Source organism: Amblyomma mixtum, chromosome 1, assembly GCF_055824585.1.
Source record: "Amblyomma mixtum isolate Tamu chromosome 1, ASM5582458v1, whole genome shotgun sequence".
In the NCBI taxonomy this organism is placed as follows: Eukaryota; Metazoa; Arthropoda; class Arachnida; order Ixodida; family Ixodidae; genus Amblyomma; species Amblyomma mixtum.
In genome coordinates, this window is record NC_143012.1 from 194,807,913 (window position 1) to 194,828,587 (window position 20,675).

The window sequence follows — 20,675 nt, forward strand, 5'->3', positions numbered from 1 at the left end:
CTAATATAAAATAAACAATATTATTGTTCCCCGCTTTGCTTTTAACTGTCAAAATAACGCTATAATATCATAGAGAGACAGAGACACGTAGGCCATAGCAAATCTCTGACATAATTGGCGCTTTTTTGTTTTCATTCATTTCATTCTCCGCTTGTTCCTAGAGCTGAGTGAAACCGGTGTATTTGTGAGCTTCATACGATTTAAGCGTTGTGTCAACTGCTCTGCTAAATCATACCGATCGAAAAAAAACTTGTGCCTCAAGTTTTGTCAAATTGTACCAAACTCCACTTAGTGATTCATGTTAACGAATATAATCTCCATCAATCGTACGGAAGAACATGAAATGGCAATATGCCGCCGCGGATTCTCTTTGAATCATAGAGGAAATGGGCTGAAATACTATTCGTCGAATTCAACACTCGCACCCAAAGAAATGGACAGTCCGCTCGTGCTTTTTTCTATGAATTGAACGAACATAGTGCAGTGAATTATGCGGAGATGGCGGTGACGCATAAACGTGTACTAGTTATATTCGCAAACTGTTTTGTCGCTATAAGGCTACTAACTCGGGTTTGGTGTTCTAGTAAGTGCATAGTAAGCTACACAAAATGTGTACTATTCATATACGCAAGTTGTTTTGTGGCTTCTCAGGCTGCTAACACCAGTTTGGGTTCATAGTAAGTGCATAGTAAACACATACCTTCGCAATAAGTGTGCAAAGCTCAAGCTCCGCTATTCTTTTGCCAAGACAACTTCGAGGTCCGAAACTGAATGGAAGGGAGCCGAATGGGTGGACGGTCAAAGCATCGTCGAGTATCGAGGTTTCTTCATTGCTTTGCTTGGCTGATCGGAGCCACCTTTGTGGAAGAAACTCCGACGCTCGGGTGAAGTTCTCCTCCAGTCTCCCAGCAACGAAATGCTCTGTCCTCAGTACAACCTGCACAAGAGATTTATGTCTTGCATTTAGTCGCCTATTCCAAAGATACGCAATGGTGCAAGCCAATGATATAGCTGAGGCGTATAAATCTTGAGAATAATTTTCTACCCAAACCCTGGAATTTAAGATCAACTTTATAGTACTGCTTTGAAAGATACACCGAAATATTTTGGTTCAGGTTTCGCTCTTAAAAGTTATCGAATAAAAGTTATCGAATAATTAAAAGTTATCTAATAAGTTATCGAAATATCGAATGCTATAATGACCTCCTCACACTACTATATGCGCTCAAGTATCTCCTGTAAGTTTTGCCTGAATAGTTTAGTTCTGGAAAATAAGCAGCTTTGACAGTCAATGCGCTATTCCGAAGTCTACTGTTTTTATGTGACACAAAACTTCAGCGCAAAAACTCCAAACATATAAGGATGAAACACCTAACAGGCACGGGCAATCCCTGCAACCACAACTGATTTATCGTACTAATGCAAAGTGAATATAAATGCTGCATCGTCCATGCCCGCAGAATACAGAAAAGGCTAGAAAAGGCTAACAGCGTGTTGGGCAAACTTAACTCATGGTCTGAAAAAAATTCCCTACTAATAAACACACGGAAAACAAAGCCGATATTTTTTAGAGCTAAAAATGTCAAATGGGCTGTACATACAGATTTAGTATTGGGTGGTAATATGATAGAAATAACCAATGTTGTGAAAACACTTGGCGTTCACTTCAATGAATTTATGCTATGGGACTACCACATCGAGCAAATGGAAAGTAAGCTAGCTCGCGTTGTCGGCATACTCAGAAGGTTAAAGGGCATAATACCTACTAGGGCAAAACTTGTTATTTACCATGCCCTCTTTGACTCTCATGTTAAATATTGCCACTTGGTCTGGGGTACAACGACGCAAACTAATATTCAGAAGATTTTGACATTACAAAAAAATGCAGTCAGAGCAATTGCAGGTGCCACATACTTAGCACATACGAGCGCTCTATTTGCAAAATACCGCATTATGGATGCAAGGGTTATTCATCAGTACCGTGTAATTCAGCAGTACAAATCTCAGGTACATAGTGACACCACATTTTTTGCTGACTTTGCGAATCTACGGGAAAATACCGCTGTTCACAACACAAGACACTACGAATATTGGTATGTACCTTGTCCACGCACAAATTACGGTTTTCAAACTCTCAGGTATGTGTTGCCATCTTTCCTTAATAGTAACGCTTTCACTAATCAATCCATTCTTTCCGTTTCATATAACGCTGTCAGAAATATGTTCTTACAAAAGAATGAATCATATCCAACTGTAAAATAAACAAAGTGTCCATGTGCTGTGATTAAACTATCATTTTCGTGTGTGTAACAGTACCAAGACTATTCTGGTGATCTGTTATGAAGATATTGTACATATTTGTTAGTTCATGCATTCTCTTGTTATTGTTTTACTGCTGTCTGGAATCGCCGTGCCAAGCTGCTACGGGAGATGGGAGCTTTGTCAAGCCGCGTGCGCGGCTTTTTTTCCTTTCTCCTCAGCCATTGTACATGACTGAAATAAATGCACTGAACTGAACACTGAACTGAAAACACGTGCCAACGGCACATCGAAAGGTACATCTTATCTTGTGGCACAAAGAGGTTGTTCTCCGCGCCGTAGAAGAAAATAAAAGCCTCACTTACGCATTTCTTGTCACTTTTCCTCATTTTGTAGGCTTCAAGAAGTTCGCTTATGGTCTGACCTACTTGTCCAACCGCTCAGTTTACTATTGCTTTTGCCATTTTACAAAAGCTAAACAGGTTGTTTTGACTACCACTGACCAACGGAACGACTGGTATACATGTATATCGTTAAGAGCACAAAAGGAGACATGGCGCGATAGCCATTGCCTTATGATGAGAAATGCACTGCTTGGTCCAATAAACTCACATTAGGAGTAAAGCACAGAAACAGCCATTTAAGGGACCCCGGTAGAGTGCGCTAAAAAAACAGATTTTTTTAAGGTGGGTTTTAGAGGTGAAGGACAGGAAAGGAACATCTATTTGTGTGATAATGAAATATTTTCTCTACCAAGTAACAGCCATCTTGGGTACACGTTAATGCACCAGCAAAACGCTCTCTTTAGACGCCAGTAATTACGTCGATATCGTATATTTAATCTGAGACCTAAGAGAGAGTTGGGCAGTTTTCCCAACTTCAAGAAGCCTCCTATACGCGGGTTGCCTACAAAATGAAGATGCCTACATCACTGAGCATTAGAACCCATTAGCACTGCGCCCTTTCTGCCGGTGGCCGTTATAAAGGGTAAACAGGGTGAACATAAAATGATCGCCTCAGAGAGCACAGCAAAGCTCTGGGACATGTAGTGCGGTCACATTTCAGTATGTTTTACCGGAAGCTTCACTGCAGATAGTAATTGACTACACACAGTTCATCAGCAATCGCAATGTTTAAATTCGTAGCCATATATGTTTTAGGTTTAAAGCAAACCTCACGGTGCACTGAAACCATGTAGAACCCTTAAAATTAGTGTGAGCGTGCGCTGAGCCAGTGTGACGTCACCGGTGCAGCAGGAATATATTCTTTAAATGTCTGAGCAAACCTGCAGTTAAAACTTTGCGCTTCTAGATTTCGTCTCTTTCGTCTGTTTCGTGCTATCCTCATTTTTTTTCTGTGCTATGAAGTAGAATGACGCTTGCCCTTTTTGATTCACACTGGCTTCGCAGATATTGCGTTAAGAACCTCAGTGACAGCTCTGTGGTTAGATCCGGGCCGCGGAGAGTTCATCGTGATCGGACCATTATGAAATATTGACGGTGCGGTGATATTTTAGCATTTGTCAAAGGGTCAAATCTGGCTGAGGTTAACCCCGATCCTCTCAATGCCTCCTCTCTGATACACCAGAGTTATGTTATAGCTAGAAGGAACGCATGAACTTTCCAAGGCCTGCGTCCAAAGTATACGGACGTTGACATCATTATCATCATAATCGTCAGCCTGACGGCGTCCACTGCATGGCAAAGGCCTCTACTATGTCTGTCCAATTAACCTTTGCGGCCACCGTATCAACGCAAACTTCTGACCCACCCACCTAACTTTCTGCCGTACCCTGCTACGCTTGCCTACTCTTGGAATCCACTCCGCTACACTTAAGTGCCAGCGATTACCATGCCTTCGCATTACATGCCCTGCCCAAGCCCATTTCTTCCTCTTGATTTTAACTAGGATGTTATTAACCCGCCTTTGCCCCTCACCCATTCTGCTTGCTTCCTATCTCGTAACCTTACACCTATCATTTTCCTTTCCATAGCTCGCTGCGTGGTCCTTAACTTAAGGTGAGCCCGCCTCCACGTTTCTGCTCCGCAGGTGAATACTGGTATGATGCAGCTGTTGTAGACTTTTCTCTTGAGAGATAATGGTAAACTTCCATTGATGATCTTAGAGAACATGCCCTATGCGCTCCACCCCATTCTTATTCTTCTAGTTACTTCCCTCTCATGATCTTGATCACTGGCCACTACATGCTCTATGTAGACGTATTCTCTTACTACTTCCAGTAACTCGCTACCATTTGCGAACCGCCGTTTCCTTACAAGAGAGTAGAACATTAATTTTGTTTTTCTGCATGAAATGTTTAGCCCCACCGTTCTACCCTCCCTGTCTAAATCATTGATCATCTCTGCAGTTAACCTCCTGAGTGACTTAGCAAGGCAATGTCATCAGCGAATCGCTAATTACTTCGGCATTCTCCATTCACTCTTAACCCCAACTGTTCCCAATCCAGGTCTCAGAACAACTCGTGTAAAAAGACGGTGAATAGCATTGGTGAGAGCGTGTCTCCCCGCCTGACACCTTTCCTTACTGGAATTTTATTAATGACTTTATGGAGGGCTATGGTAGCTGCGCAGTCGTTAGAGATATCTTCCAATATTTTCATATATCACTCTTCTACACCCTGATTCCGCAATGCCTGTATGACAGCTGATATTTTCACTAAGTCAAATGCTTTCGCGTAATCAATGAATGCTATATATAGGCATTGGTTATCTTGTGCGCATTTCATTATAACCTGATTGATAGTGTGAATACGGTCTACTGTCGAGTATCCTTTGCGAAAGCCTTCCTGATCATTTGGCTCATTCAAGTCTAAGGTTTTCCTGACTCTATTAGCGATTACCTTAGTAAATATCTTGTACGAAATGGACAATAAGCTGGTCGGTCAGTAATTCTTCAAGTACTTGAGATCTTTCTTATCAATTGAGATAATGTTACCGTTCTTCCAAGCTTCTGGTACGCTCGAGATCACAAGTCATTGCTTATACAGGGTGGCTAGTTTTGCTAGCAGAATCTCTCCTTCGTCCTTCAACAAATCTTCTGTTACTTTATCCTCGCCAGCTGCTTTCCCCCTTTGCGTTGCTTCTAAGGCTTTCTTTACTTCCACCTTCATTACTGGCGGGATGTCACATTGCTGTGCACTGCTGCCTCTTTCATTAGCGTTTTAATTCAAGTTATGATTACCTCTTTGTCTTTTAATGCATACATGTGGTTTTTGCCTATGCTTAACTTCCTCTTCACCGCTTTTAGGCTACCTCCGTTCTTTAGAACATGCTCGATTATCTCCGTATTAAACTTCCTTATGTCGGCTACGTTGCGCATTGCGCGTTTCGGACGTTGACAGAGTCTCGATTCGATGCATTCGAAAAGGTACACAGCTTATAGGATGTCAACGCACCCACGTCGGCGTATTTTTCAAATACTGATGTCTACGCCACCCCTGTTTTGTTTTATTGTACATCAATAACAAGGCTCTGCACTTTTTTGTGACATGCTTGTACACGATAGGAGGTCTTTAGTGTCAGGCTCACCTGCTTTATAAAGGGGCGGTATAAGAGCATCAACAAAATAATTATGGGTCACATAAGGCATTTCAGGCAATAGGGCAGTTTGAAAAAGTGTTTTCTTACAAACTTACGTTCGCAGGTATATGGTAACCAGACATGATTACGTCGTGCCTTAGTTTGATATTTACTCCAGGTATGAGAGGGTAAAGTCTGAAATTAAAGAATAATATTAGTAGGAGTTAGTGAAAAGTAGCATTAGGAAACGAAACATTTCAGCATGCCTATGAAGATACTTTTTTTCTTAACCGCGGGTATTTATATCGCCAAATAGGTATAGCTGAAAGCGGGGTTTATTGTATCCATTCTATAAGAGTCCACCACCATTCCAACGTCCTTTTTACTTCAAATGTACGCACTTTTTATGTTCTTTGAAAAGTACTGCAATAACCAACTTTAGATTTGGACACCGATTGCTCGTTAGCGCTGACGTATTTATGACTGGATACGCCAGGGAAGAAATAAATTTAAAAATTGATAAAATCTAAATAATTGAAATGTGTGAAGTAAAAATCTCTTGTTAAAATCTCTTGTACTGTCTTTGCTTTTATATTGCAGGGCCAGCTCGAAATCAATATTTCTCCGAGAATTTCCAGGACACCTTGGTTTAATCCTGCGTAGCTCCATCACCCGCCATTAGCGTCCTATATAAGATAAAAAGTGGACACGAGCAGTTTAAACAAAGAGATGTATATGTTCTCAATTTGTATTCCTAAAATATTGAAAGACCATTTATCTCTGTCCACGTTTGACACAGCCAAGTGCAGTCAAGAAGGAAATAATCTACACACCAATCAATATGACCGCTGACAGCGGTCGCTGAAACCATGCTGAAAAAAGTGAAGGCGCACACAACGAACCGAAGTCGAGGGAAACTGACCGAGCCTTGTGACCGGAAGTTGAACCTTTCCTACACAAAGTCTTGCCTAACATGAAGAAGGTTGCGAAGAGGTTTGGGTGCCTCTCGCTTTTTCGGTTCCAGTAAAGCTGTAAAAAACGGTGCCCTCACTTCCACGGTAAGGAGACAAAAGAAGGAAGTGTGAAAAAAAAGACACCATGCCTTGTGTGCAGTGTGGTGCAGGAGTTTTCTATGAACTATACCACTTGGTGCGGAAAAGCGTCTGTCGGTCAAACTGCCCGATGTATCAACGAAGGACTAGCGGAGCGCCAAAGCAATTTAATGAACAAAGGAAATGTGAATTAGGTGGCGCACTGCGGGTTAGTTATGCAGTAAATATGCGCCGCGTTTCTACAGCGCAAGAATTCCAAGCAAGAGCTTGGATCGAACCGGATAAGAACTCTGGGAGGCCTATCACTTAAGAAAAAGAGGCGATAACTGCATTAGTGATATGTCAATTTTTCTTTAGCCAGCAGAATTAGGCCTTTTCTCGGCAAAAGTGAAGAAGTTTGACATTAGTTAAATGTTTCTTGTGTGGTCCGCAGGCGCAAAAAAACTTTATATTCAGCAGCGCGCGTAGGCGTGTTTTGTGTTTCTGCCCAGTGGGAACGTGTTTCTTCGCTGCCCACTTTAACGTGTAAGTAACGATGAAATGCTATCAGTAAGGTTTTTACATTAAAATATTTCACGAAAACCGTCTCGGGCTTGGCATAAGGTAATTATTTCCTAGTGATCGAAGAGTTACTGAAGAAAATGTGTTCCCTAAGAAGTAGTATACATTCATCGTCTCTTTGGCGAACGCAGAGTACTAGCTTCCAGCCTAGTGGAGAGAAGTTGAGTTGCCATTCACCATGACTGCGGTCATAAAACACACTTTTCCATAATTTTTCCTAAAGTCGATTCTTCTATGGCGTCCTCAAGTATACTCATTACTTAGAGAACCCATCCAAACATGTTACAAATTTTCTCTATCCAGACTCTGAGAAGTGCTTACCGCATGGCTTCTTTAATGCATGCCATAAGGAAAGGGGAAACGTAGCCGGTCCTTGTAGCGATGCTGCGTGCTTTCTGAGCATGAGAGACTACCTCCTTCAGGGCTGCTTCTTGCGCACTGGGGTTATTTGCCAAGCATAGTAATGTATAGGTGGCCACTGTTGACGACTGAAAGAATAACAAAAGTAGATTTGTGCTGTTTTTAGCATTATGTGAAAACTCAATGCAGGAAAGGTGTTTTGAGCTCTTTACGTATAACGTGGATTCCCTCTTTGCCAAAAAGCAATGCTCGCTGAAAAGGAGATGTATGTTATTAAAATGCTCTCTAATCGCGCAAATGCTTTGTCATGTTGGTGTAGTGAAAAGAATTATATTTCTCAGAAATACCGATGCGGAAACAGCGCCTAAATGATTACAAGGAAAGAAAAGACGCCTTAACTCTTTCTTTCGATGGATACCTCAACCGCGCCATGAGCGAAGGGAGGAAGGAAGGCGTGAAAGAACAAAGACTGAAATACTTGCCATGGTGGAGGGCTCCGGAAAAATTTCGATCCCCTGCACATCTTTACGCGCAGTGGTGTTGAACATCCCATGAGAGAAAAGAACGCCAGACGCCAATGCCCGTTCGAGATCCTCGGGTGGTCTAAATTATTCTGGACTCGTCCACTACGGCACCCCTCGACAATACGTGACAAAGGCAATGGATGAATAAAGAGAGCAAATTGGTCGCCTTGATTGAGGGTTCAGGATTTATTTTGAAACAACAGGGTTTCTGCATCTCCGTAGCACGAGAACTACCGCGCGAGTGCCGCACGCCAAGAAGAAAGTCGAAAAAAAATTGACAAGAAGGTTACCACTCGTTTACGGGAGATTCAGCGAAAGCTGTGAAGGTATATATAGTTTACGGTGTCTTGTGGTAGAGAATATGAGAGCGACGTCACATCTGTATAGTTACAGGGCGCTCTTTTTAGTCGTCGACGCATAGTCGTTTTTTTCGTCTAAGTCTGCTCTCCAGGCCGCCACTAAAGATGCGCAGCGCCGCCGATGAGCCTATCCTCGGGTAGCGTGTTTCGCAGCAGCGTCGCAGATGGACCGTGCTGCATTCCTCCGATCTCATCCTTCATCCTTCATCCGGAACATGGTTACCATGTTCCCGATGGTTGCCATGGTACGCCTTCCTGCACTCTCGCCATAACCTCCTCCTTTCGCTGTATCCTCCGTCGCCTGGTATTGTAACTAATCTGATTCGCACGGCAGCCACGTGCCAGGTGCGTCTTGTCACGCTTCACAACAGCGCAGCCAACGCGGACAAAAGGGAGACTAGACAGAACGAGCGCTTGTCTGGTCTCGTCTCCCTTTTGTCCGCGTTTGCTGCACCGTTGTGAATCATGAATATGAACCAACTCGCCCAACTTTCTTCGCTCGTCTTCTCACGCTCTCGCCATACTCTACTACTTCCACGGTAACTGCCTTCTGAACGGTTACCGTTGTAACCATCCTCTGGTTACGGCTTCTTATGCTGTCGTCCCAAAGCATTCCTATATGGTAACCCTCCTCGCCCTTTGAGGGAAAGAATCCAGTTGCGCCTTCATACGCTTCTCGCCATACACTCCTCCTTCCTTGGTGATCATCCTTCGGTTGAGGATTCCTCTGCTCTCGCGATACCTCTCCTTCTTACATGGTCACCAACCTCCGAATGGTTCCTGTGGTGACCACCTGTTGGTTTTGCATTTCTGCGCTCACAAGATACCTTTCTCCTTGCACGGTAACCATTCTCCGAGTTGTTCTCAAGGCAACGCATTCATCGGTCACGCCGACGACGAAAAGAGACGACGACAGACAATCACGTACTACTGCGATGCACAACCCTTGAACGGGCGCTTAAAAGCCGTCTTAAAAGCTTTTTTAAGAGCTTAAAAGCCCTGAAATAGGGCCGCGAAACACTTTTTCAGTGCAATATTCTGCCGGTTGGTTGCATATAATGAGTTTTAGTGATGCTATTAGCTCTGGCTGTACCTCGTATATTCCGGTTTTAATATTTGAAGTAGCTCGCAAAAAGAAATTCATTGTGCTGATGGTGCCACCACACAGTGGCGGTTTTCAGCAGTGGATATCATCAGGCGCGAGCTTTGATGATCGGACAAAGAGTAAATATACTGCAAATTGGGATGAGAAATGAATATACGTTTTGCCATGTTTATGGGTTTTGTAATAGATCAACAAAACCAACACGTCTGCCTTGCGTAAAAGCACTTCAAATGAAGCAAAACTACAAAAAAACCGCGAGAGGCTCTGGCTATTGTTTGGCATCGAAAGACATTGCACATCTCTCCACAAATATATGAAATAGGAAACAGCCCTTCAGGCTATGCTCTATGTATCTTAAGAACGGTTTGGCGCAATCGACCCGATCGAGCCATTACATTCTATAAGCGTTTGTTTCGGTCCCAAGGAGGGACACAAAGCAGAAAGACATTCGTTTCACATTTACGAGTGTGCATCGGCAGCTTCAGGAGAATCACCAGGCGCGGCTGCTAGATGGCGCCACGTTCTCGTCATTATGAAAGCACGGTACTCGGGAGTGGCAGCAGCACTCGCTTTGCTAAAAAGTAAAAAAGTAAAAAGTGCTCGGGTTTGGATAAGTCAGGGAAGGCCGTTGATCAATGTTCTCTTCTGCGCCATTGACTTGGCGATGAAGCAACGCTGGGCCAGCTGGGCATCCACATGGTTGTTGTAACCATGGAAACGACACTGCCAGACTTGGCGAGAATGAGTTCCAGCGAACAAGCAACCATGATGGGCAAACTGCCGCGACGTGCTCAGATAGGGCTGTTTTATATAGGGCTGTTTTGATTGTTTTGGATAGGGCTGTTTTGATTGGTCCCCTCCCAATGTCGTCATTGGGAGAGGGAAATGGGAATGAGAAACCCCGCCAAAGTCGAGTTGAGGGCAGCAATTTGTTTTACTGTATTTTGAAATTTCTTCCCGTTCCTCTGCACCGATTCCTGTAATCGTTCTTGAGTCAGCATCTGTGTGACGTAAAGAACCCACGTGAAGTATAGCCGGCATCACTTCAAGCAGTATTTTGCAGCCTCTTTAAGAACACGTCCTTCCAATGGCGTTGGAGCATACGTATTGCAATATATTTTTAACTGCTGCGAAGTACAACAAGTTGTTGTTAAGACAGGGCGCTATGTGAGGGGCGATGCACTTGCGCAAGTGCTTTTTGCTTCAACAGAACGCAAAACCTCTTTTATACTTGTTTTATTTCTTAAACTAAGGAGAGCATAACGTACTACGAAAAATTTGTCTCTCCTTTTAAATGGTTCCGTTTAGTGTGCACAGCCGCTGTTTTGTAGTGTTGTAGAGCCACCACTTAAATAACATGTCATGTGCCTTAATTTCTGAGTGTATTAAATCTGGTAACGGCTTTCTGTATTCCGAAAACGTTGGGAAAACAGCGGTGCCTCGTTTCTCTGCCGATGCAAGAAAGAAGTGTATGTTTTGAGCGAACCAATTTATCATACAAGGTTATTTTGTAATTCGGCGCTGAAGCACGTGGACAGCACCCTGATAATAAGGGCTGACGTTCGAGGCTATGCACAGTGTCGAGAGATAGCGAACATGCGAAAAATTGTCAGGAACAGCCTCCTCAGACATATAAACAAAACGACGGGAAACACTATGGAACAGGTAAATTTTGGGATTTTGATTGGGCGTATAACCTGGACACTGCAATTAATAATGCATAATTTTCGTATATTTTGCGAACATCGCCTCCTTACCAATACATAATTCACGTCGGTTTTTCTTGCCTGAGTTTACTACATGTCTTGTGGATGAACTGAACTTGAGCAATTTGTTCCGGTTAAGAACGTTTCTTGTAAACAAATTTGTCATTTCAGGTAGTGCAAACGCGAAATAACAGGAGTTGTAAAAGTTACTTTGAAATGAGAATAAAAGCAACTGTCCACATCTCACTAGCCGAGGCCATATTGTGGGAAAAAACTGTGGCGAATTCAGTTCTTGTAGCTTGAAGAGATAATTTACAAATGTTTATTAATGCAAATAAAATGTTCTATTCACTTTTAAATGGCACGAGCATGCTTCACTGATTTTATTGAAGCGCTGCAGGAACCATGGAGTAACATATCCTAAGCGCCACGCAAAATGTAGTTATTTAGCTTTTAGGCAGCAAAAAATGGCGTTACAGTTAGAGTCATATCGGCGTCCTATTCTATATTAATATACACAAGTTGCTCCCGTAACCTAAAAAAATAAAAATATTATTTATTAGTATAATAATATTTAGTAACGCATATTATTAACATATGTGCCCCAGCCTCGCTACCGGTTAAGTTATAAATCCTAAAATAGAAATGAGAAGGTACTGCGATTAATACGCATTTAAAGAACCAAGCAAGTTTTCGAAGCCATAATGGAGAATCAACGTTGTAAAGGAGATCGTAACATTTCGCAACACACAAATACACGCACAGGTAAGAAAAAAAATCTATTACAATTTAAGGAAGTTATCCCCCCCCCCCACTGGAAAAAAAATAAATGATGTAATATGAGGGAGACACCGCAGCGCGAGATCAGTGGTTTGATACAGATTGTTTGATACAGAGTTGTCTGCCATGCATTGGGCCGCTTTGCAGTGCAAATTTAGTACCACCACGTCGAAATACCGAGCGTCTAACAAAGCGAGGAACTACAAAAAACATACGTCTGCTTTTTGCGTTTCAACTTGCCTAGCTCATTAACCGTGAATAATGCCACGCGACAGTATGCAAGGTGACCGCTTACTGAATAAATCCGCCGAAATTGAATGATCCTTTTAAACGCCTCTAATGCTTAGAGTTTTTGATTATTTCGTGCGATAATGTCGTAAAGAAGCAGTATTTTTAGTATCCTGACAAGTATATAGTGCTTCTCACCGTGTTAGTTCCGGCGATGATGAAGTCGTGCAAAAAGGTGAACATCTCTTTGAAGTCTATGTTCTCCGTGTACAGATGGTCGATAACGGTGCTCTTCAGGGCCTTGTCCCCCTTGGCGCGAGCTGCGTCAGCTGCTTCTTTGGTCATGCGGAAGAGGAGGCTGCCAATAAAAGTTCGATTCCTTTCAATAAACGAGAAGCAAAAGATTGCTATGTTGTATCAGTTTCTCAAACTCATGGCAATATAAGTATTGGTTTGGTTTATTGGTTTATTGGAGTTTAACATCCCAAAGCGACTCACGCTATGAGGGACGCCGTAGTGAACAATATATGTATGGATGTACTGCCAACAACACAGATCATAACTGAAACAGTTACTCTCGCCCTGCTCAAGAAGTCATCGAAAACGGGCAAAATAAAATGCGTCAGAGTTTTATATTCAAGGTTAAATTTTGATTAGTGAATTATATAAACAGCTTCATCCTTAAACCGTGGGCGTCGACGATGTTCAATATCAATGCCCCGCACCCTATTCTAAAAACACGCAGGCTGTAAGAAGTCACTGCTGCATATCGTAGGCAAGTTACTGCTCGGAAAAGACTGTGTGTTCATATTCTCGTTATTTATATTGCAAGGGATAATCTCCGTGAAGACGACGCAGAGGAAGTGCCCGGTGTGTGCGCGCTTGCCGCTCGGGGCTAGCTGTGATCTGTACCCTGTGCTCCGGTCGTCCTTGTGCCGACATAGACTTCGGGCCACGTAACAATATACAGTAGATTTATAGAGAGTGGACATAAAACAGACTACGATGGTTTATCTCTTGTGCTCCATTTCGAATCTAAACGAGAGGGTGCCACTATTATTGCGAAAGTAATATTACTTTCACTTTCAGCTCCTCGCGTGGCGAGGCCGCGGTAGCTACCATTGACCTTTAGCTTGACCTCTGCTATGACGTCATACCATCTGTCGCAAAAACCAGGGGCCTAACTTGTGCCGTCGCGAGGCGAGGCCGCGCTTGGTAGCTGCTGCCTAACTCCTGCGCACGCCGCGCGCGGCGCGCCTAGCGGTGTGACCTCACAGCTGCAAGAGCAGGGCTCCAACTTGTGCCGTCGCGAGGCGAGGCTGCGCGTGGTGGCTGCTGCCTAACTCCTGCGCCCGTCGAGTAGCGAGGCCGGTAGCTACCATATTAGCATATTGGATTGGATTGGATTGGATTGGATTGGATTGTATAACCAATGCATCACCACAAGTCTAACCACAAGCTCCACCACCAGCTATACTACCAGCTGAACCGTGACGTAATACGGATATTTCTTTCGCAATTACCGGGCTTACCCAAGCTAAGCCACAGCCATTCTTTATTAACATATTGTGTCCATTTAGATTGAGCGCAGTGTCATTTTATAAGCTTTGTCATGGCATATTCCTTCAAAGTCACCACATTAATAAAGAAGATGTCAATTACAGAAATCATTTTTTCTTTCATCTACTATGATCACAACTGTCCGCTAGATATCCCCCATTTGTCTATTAGTGCGATTTCCATTAGTAGAGTTTGCGGAAGGGAATCATGTGTGTGTTATTCTGCAAACGGTACAACAGGAAGGTGACGTATACAAGTTATAAAGGACAAAGTAAAATGAAACTAATTGATTATTGTGCGATCATCCCACCATCGTGTGAGATTTCGAGGTGCTAGTAAAGGTGAAATTCTGAATAACAGGATGATCTGGTCTAGAGGTATCCTAAATTCATGTAGGGGAAGGAACAAACAGATGGGAAAGAAGCACACAAAAAAGGTAACGTTGAGAAAGAAAGCAGAAGCATTCAGTCTAGATCAGAAATAGTCGGCTTTGACAGAAGACGACGGGATTAGTACAGGACGAATGAAAGGCGATCTTATCAATATGGTATGTGTGTACACGGACAGAAGGCAAGCCTTTCTTCGTCAGTTCTCTGGCGTGCACCACACCTTCTTTTATACTCATCAATATAACTGCTGATCATGTTCTGCGAGGGAACAACTAGTCATAAAAGCTGGCAGCTCAATTAGAGGAACATAAAAATATCAAGTGTAGTTTTGAGTAGCTATTGCCGAGAGGGAATGTCGACTGTGAGGTAGCTATCTGGGAGCGGAGAAGGTATGCTAGCAGGGGCAGAGAGCACATGGAGGACTGTCAAGCTCCGCTGCATGACGTGAACATTAGTGCCCCTTGCCTGTATTGCCGAGGGAGTTCAGGGGTAGTCCACTGCGACTTGGCAACCGTGCTGGTTGTTAGATTTGCTCTTTTACAGCTGACGCTGGTCACTGCATTTCATCCATAAGTGTAGCCGTGACCCAAGAACCAGCCGCGCAAGAACACGTGCTACTTTTGAATTCTGGGAAGCTCATCTTGTTAAACATGAACTCCTAAACCGGTGTTTTAACGCTTACGCTCGAGGTATTGCAGGGTAGCAGCACCCATTTTGTTTACCTATCTTCATCGACTGTGTCTCACAAGAGTTATATGCTCTTAAGGTTCAGAAAATAAAACGCACATAGGCTATTTTAGTAATGTGTTAGAGGGGTGTTGTTGCCGACCGTTTCTAAAGCTTCCCTTTCGAGTCTTTTAAATTCTGAACAGGTCAGCAAACCGTTCAGTACTTCCCTAATTCCAAAATACTAGTCTGGTTATTGTAGGAGCTACTTCCTCTTTTGCACCACTAGAAATATATGAATACGGTGGTTCAAAAAGCCGTACTGTGCAATTACTGGGAGCGAAAGGTGCAAGAGGGACCTGAGGGAAGTCGACCGAAGTCCAGATCTCTCAGCAGAAAGCATTTCTCAGTGGCAGTTGATATTCTTGCAAATTTTCGAGGTGGTGCTGTCCCTTGTAATCACTTCCACATTTCCTGGATCATTGCGGTGGCCTGTTATTGCAAAGCGAGAATTTCTTATTTGGGGTGCCTTAGGCAAAGGCAGGGACGTATGTCCAGCGCGATCACCACCATAAGCAGGCGTTGGTACGCAAGCGGCAATTACAACAGGAAACGTTGTTGCGTCAACAAAGATCAGCCTGCATAGATTCGTTTATTCACCAAGAGCTGTCGCTCATTTTCAAGCGACTTGCAGAGGTGTCGAGTGGCTAGTAGTTTGGGCGATTGACCCCGGTCTGTGGCATAGAATTGTTGACGCGGTGGTAGCATTTCGATAAAGCCGAAAGGCAAAACACCTTTTGTGCTCTGCAATGCTAGTACAGGGTAACGTCCACTTGAGGTCTAAGTTAATCGAGGTACTTCCGTTTCGCATCACTCACGTGCACTGTCTGCAATTTCAAATTCATTAAAATAACGTAACGTGACGGTCCCGAAGGAACTGCAATGCCTTGTTTCTTGACGTAGGACGGCAGTGTAAGGCTAATATCACGGACGAGAGCAGCGTCATTTACTACTTCAGTAGCAAACGATATGTTGTGTTGCTATTGCTGCTTTCTATTTCCAGTGGCATGCGTTTACCCCAGTATATGCAGAAATGCTTGCTGTTGGGCTTGTTTATTCATAATAAATGCAAAAAGCGCAAGGAAACAAACACAGTAAGACAGAAGTATAGAAGATGACACTCTGTCTATAGTTCTGTATTCCTGTGTTTGTTCCTTCCGCCATTCGAATTTATTCAGTATGAGCCCTATCTTTCCTCCAAATCTCCGAAGCCGTCGCAATATCTTATCGATTCAGTGGTAATTCCAGCAATATGCCTACGTTTCACTGGCGAGGCCGGCAGCGCTTATGGCGATGGACCCTCGCATTCATAGCTATTGCTTTGAAATCACAGTACCATTTGTTGGGGTCTAAAGATTATAAGCGCGTAATGAGAGGAGTTGGACTACAAATATGTAAAACACTAATCGGATGTCTAGATGCGGAATTGTGAAAACTAAAGCGCAGAGAACGGAGCACTTTTCTAACATGAAATGACAGTCCATCATGGGTATCGGCGTTCAAGAATGGATTGCATGTGCTGTTAAGACTGACATCTGTGCACGTTTGAATTTCCTTCTAACTGCTTGATCCTTATAATGGGTTCGTTGGGATTTCCTTCAAGTGTGGTGAAGATGCGGGTTGGACGTTTAGTTGTTTCACTCACAGCAAAGACATTGTTAATTTCCAAATGCGCCTTTTGCTTCCACTATAGAAGCAACGTAGCTGCCACAATTAGTGAGGAGCCACCTACAAATCAGGATGTGCCGCATTAATAAGGACTTAATGAATCGCGTACTGTTATTACAACAGCGAACCCAACTCGCATATCACCAGCTCATTGCCAAGTTTCTGCATGTTTGCAAGGGGCATTGTTTTTGCTTTGTGGGTTTAATCAAATGCCAGAATGACCACAAAAATGCCAGCCTTACGGAACGATGCAATCTCCAGCTCGCTTCCACCGCCAAAGTGTTGGTGTCGGAACGTAGCGGTAGTACGGAAACTGAGTCACCATCTTTTCTCCGCATTCGTAAAAGTTGCCTATTTCGTCCATTAGACGAGTTGCTTCAGAGCCAGGCCGGAGCTCACTTTCCATGAGCCCTAGCCTTCTTCCCAACGTGACGTACAAGACCGCTGCGTAAAATCCGTGCACAGAAAATGAAGTAACCTTGACATCACAGAGAACTACCGTGATCATCAGAAAGCATAAAAAAAAACTAAGTATATTCTCCTGCAACTTGCGCGGCACTTATAAAGAGCAGTGTGGTTTCATTTATCCTTCTCATGCCTGATTAAGCACACAACAAAAGAAAAAATGGAACGGATCAGAAATAATGCGAACTGTTTTTCAAGCAGGAAACTTTTGGGTTTTTTTTTAATCTCCACGTTTATGGAAAGGAGGTCGATTGAAAAACTATGAAGCTGACAATGTAGGCATCTATAGGCAGACATGTGCTAAGTCCTGCTAAATTGATGGTTTAATATCCCAAGTTTTCAAATATATAATTTTTCTTACAACAGAACTCGGATATCAAAGTGAGGAAATAAGTATAACTGAAATGCTACAGCGATGCACGAGCATACTTTTTGAATCAGTGGCTCGAGCAGTGAATCCTTCGCCGTTCACAACAAGCTCCTCACTTTGTTATACATGTCGCTTTTGACAGAAAGTTACGTCGAAAAGGGAAAAGCGGAGTCACACGCTCTGCTGCAAAGAGAAGGGCGTGCAACAAGAAGTCGTTCGCAGCGATTTCACAAGCAACGGTCGGGCACCAGAGGACGAGGTCGTTCGCGCTCTTTCCGAACAGTAATGCGTCGATCAGCCTGGAATGCGATGGCTAGGCTTCATGACAAACATTATTGTGGCTTCAACTGCTATTCTAACAGAGGTCGGCGGTACCGAGCGGAAAAAGGTTTTGTTTTTGTTTGCGCTCGTTCTTTGCCAAAGCGATTCGATGTACTCTGTGGCCAGCAGTACCAAACAGGTCTGAAAAATGACGTAAAAACCACCAGTTATTTCATGGAGGTGGAATTGGTGCAGGGAATCAGGGGATGCCTTTTGAGTTTGGGTGGCTGTTTTGAAAAGAACGCAATATCATTTCGATCCCAAAGTACATCGGCAGGCCTGCCTAAAAGCAGTCTATCAGTAGAGCACAGATTGATTCCTTAGGTTCTTCTTTCGGCCACCTTTCTTATTTAATGTGCTTCACTTCAAGGTCTCAAAGCTTCAAGTAAAATCTTGGGGTTTCTGAAACAGTGCGTATATTTTGCATTTTTGTTAAGGCGTTAAGGACTGCAGGAAAGACACTGTTGAAATACTGTTCTAGTGCGCAAATAATGCTTCACGACGTCACACCAGCTCACCGGTATTTGTGAAGCTTGAACTTTGCGGTTAGCCTTCGGCAAACCATAAATAAACAAATAAAATAATGCCGTAGATCTGCTTTGCTGGCTACACCACGAGAGCACTAGGCTACACTTGAGGTTCTTGGATGAAGGTGGACGCTACGGGGGTAGGGGAGGTGAAGAAAGTGTGGCAGTTGTGCAACCCTATAACTGTCTCCTATAAAAAACCGCAGCCAATCACGCCTCGCGTTAAGATGTAACACACTGGCGCTATGAATTGCACGTCACGATGTGCATTGCACTAATACCAAAATAATATTTCTGTTTTGAGCTGTCTGGCTGCGGTGACAGAGGGCTGCGCTGTATGCGTTGACATGGACAACCTTGTTGTAGAAACACTAGAATAGGGTAATACGTGCTGGCGTTGACAACAGTGCTGCAGAAACGCAGCACTGGAGCGTATGCCACCGTCGAACACTGGATAAATTGGCACTGACGATGAAGAAGCTGAAGACGCACATAACTCGCTCCTGGGTCAGTGAACACCTCAATCGTGCTTTCTGATCGTGGCGGTGGTGTCCACCTGCAAAAAACTCTGCTTTCGCACAATATTTCACACTTAGCAGTGCTAAATCAAGAGCCAATTTTTTTTTCTACGGTCTGGTGTGTAAAAAATTCTGACATTTTTGGCACCCAAATCATTTTTTTCTTCCCGCTGAGTGTTCTGAGAAACTCTATGATGGCACCCACCACTGCGATTGAATTGTAATCTGTGTGGCGCATATGGTATTCCATACTACTCTCCTTGCTTCGTTTTTTGTTTACCCGTGGTCTCTCTGACAGAATGTTCTGAGTCATCAGGCTTGCCGCGGTAGTGCACATTTTGGTACACATGGATGAAGCGGACTGAATAAGGGACACATGGCTAGAAGAAAATGTCACCAACATTTTTGCACACTCAAACGACAGGTTCCATGTCCTGTTTTTCATTATGAGTCGCTGAAATGACAAAAGACTCACTCTCTAATCCCCATCTGTCCAGCATTTCATCTACTCCAGCGACATCGCCGTTCTCGTCTCTGCGAGCTGCGATGGCCTTGAGGGCATCGTCCGCAACGTGCTCTATCCTCTGGGCGAACGATTCCACGGCCCGAGGACGGAGGGTGCATGGTTGGCCCATGTTGCGGACTTGCTTCCATTCTTCACCTTGGCTGCAAGATTGAAGCGCACTGAAACAAGCTGGTGGGTGCACATTGCACAATCTCGGCACTTATGAGAAATGTTTTCAGGGAAAAGGAGATTACAAATGAGGTCTTTAAAAATTAATGTCAGACCTCGAACAATATGAGAAATTGATGATAGAATCCCCTGCAATATAGAACGAACGCGTGAAATAAGTTCTAACAGGCGGGAACTTTTGGAAAGGTATGTATCTTGAATGAAGAATCTTTGCGCATTTAAACCGATTCTACGGTTTTCAATTCTGCTAACAAACGTTTCATTTTATTTGATTCATGCCCGAATCATTTCCACCTATGAGAATCAGCCTGTTGATGCACGTTTGCAATTGCGCCTTGGCGGTTATAGAAAACTTAAAAACTTTCGCAGACAACATATTTCAATCCGGTGATTAGAGAACAGCGGCCAGAAATTGAAACTATAATGACTGAGAGGCAGGTACAAACAAATTTCATCCAGCAAAGAATAATTTGCGCAGAATATTTGGGCTGGAGCGGATGGCTTGGACAATTAGATTTTATATGTTGTGATGTCATTTTTTTTTATTTGTGTGAGGCATTCATTATAGTTAGAAGGATTAGCCGTATAGACAAGGAGCATCACCATTCCAGTAAATGCTATTCTCCGTGCGTACGCTCTTCATGTTCTCTACGCTGAGCTGAGTGTTCAAGAAAAGAGTGCGAAGACGTCGAAGAATAAGAGACGATTCGGCTGCGAGTCTGGCTGATGGTCTTATGTTGAATTCTAATGGCAGATCGGGATCAAGTTTTTCTGCTCGGTTTGGATCAGTCGTATTCCAATGGTAAAATGGGAGCGCAAGTTGTATGTTCCAATGGCAGATCGGGATCAGGCGTAAATCCCGGATCGCTCCGTGGAGCAGCGATACTTGATCCGCCGAAATCGGCGGATTTGACCGGAACCTCGCGTGACGCTTTCTTTTCCGCCGCGTCTGCTTCCTGTCGCG

At 43.6% G+C, this 20,675-nt stretch overlaps 1 protein-coding gene across 1 annotated transcript in view; it reads right to left on the bottom strand.

The window, feature by feature from the left end:
- LOC149370469 (putative cytochrome P450 49a1) overlaps nt 1-20,675 on the bottom strand; it is a 50,245-nt gene that overhangs the window by 11,063 nt on the left and 18,507 nt on the right. Inside the window, exons 4-9 of the mRNA XM_089577804.1 lie at nt 19,493-19,683; nt 17,059-17,260; nt 12,672-12,831; nt 7,733-7,899; nt 5,915-5,993; nt 701-937 (exon numbers count right to left, since the gene is read on the bottom strand). Coding sequence (XP_089433930.1) covers nt 701-937; nt 5,915-5,993; nt 7,733-7,899; nt 12,672-12,831; nt 17,059-17,260; nt 19,493-19,683 — 1,036 coding nt within the window. The remainder of the gene's footprint in view (nt 1-700; nt 938-5,914; nt 5,994-7,732; nt 7,900-12,671; nt 12,832-17,058; nt 17,261-19,492; nt 19,684-20,675) is intronic.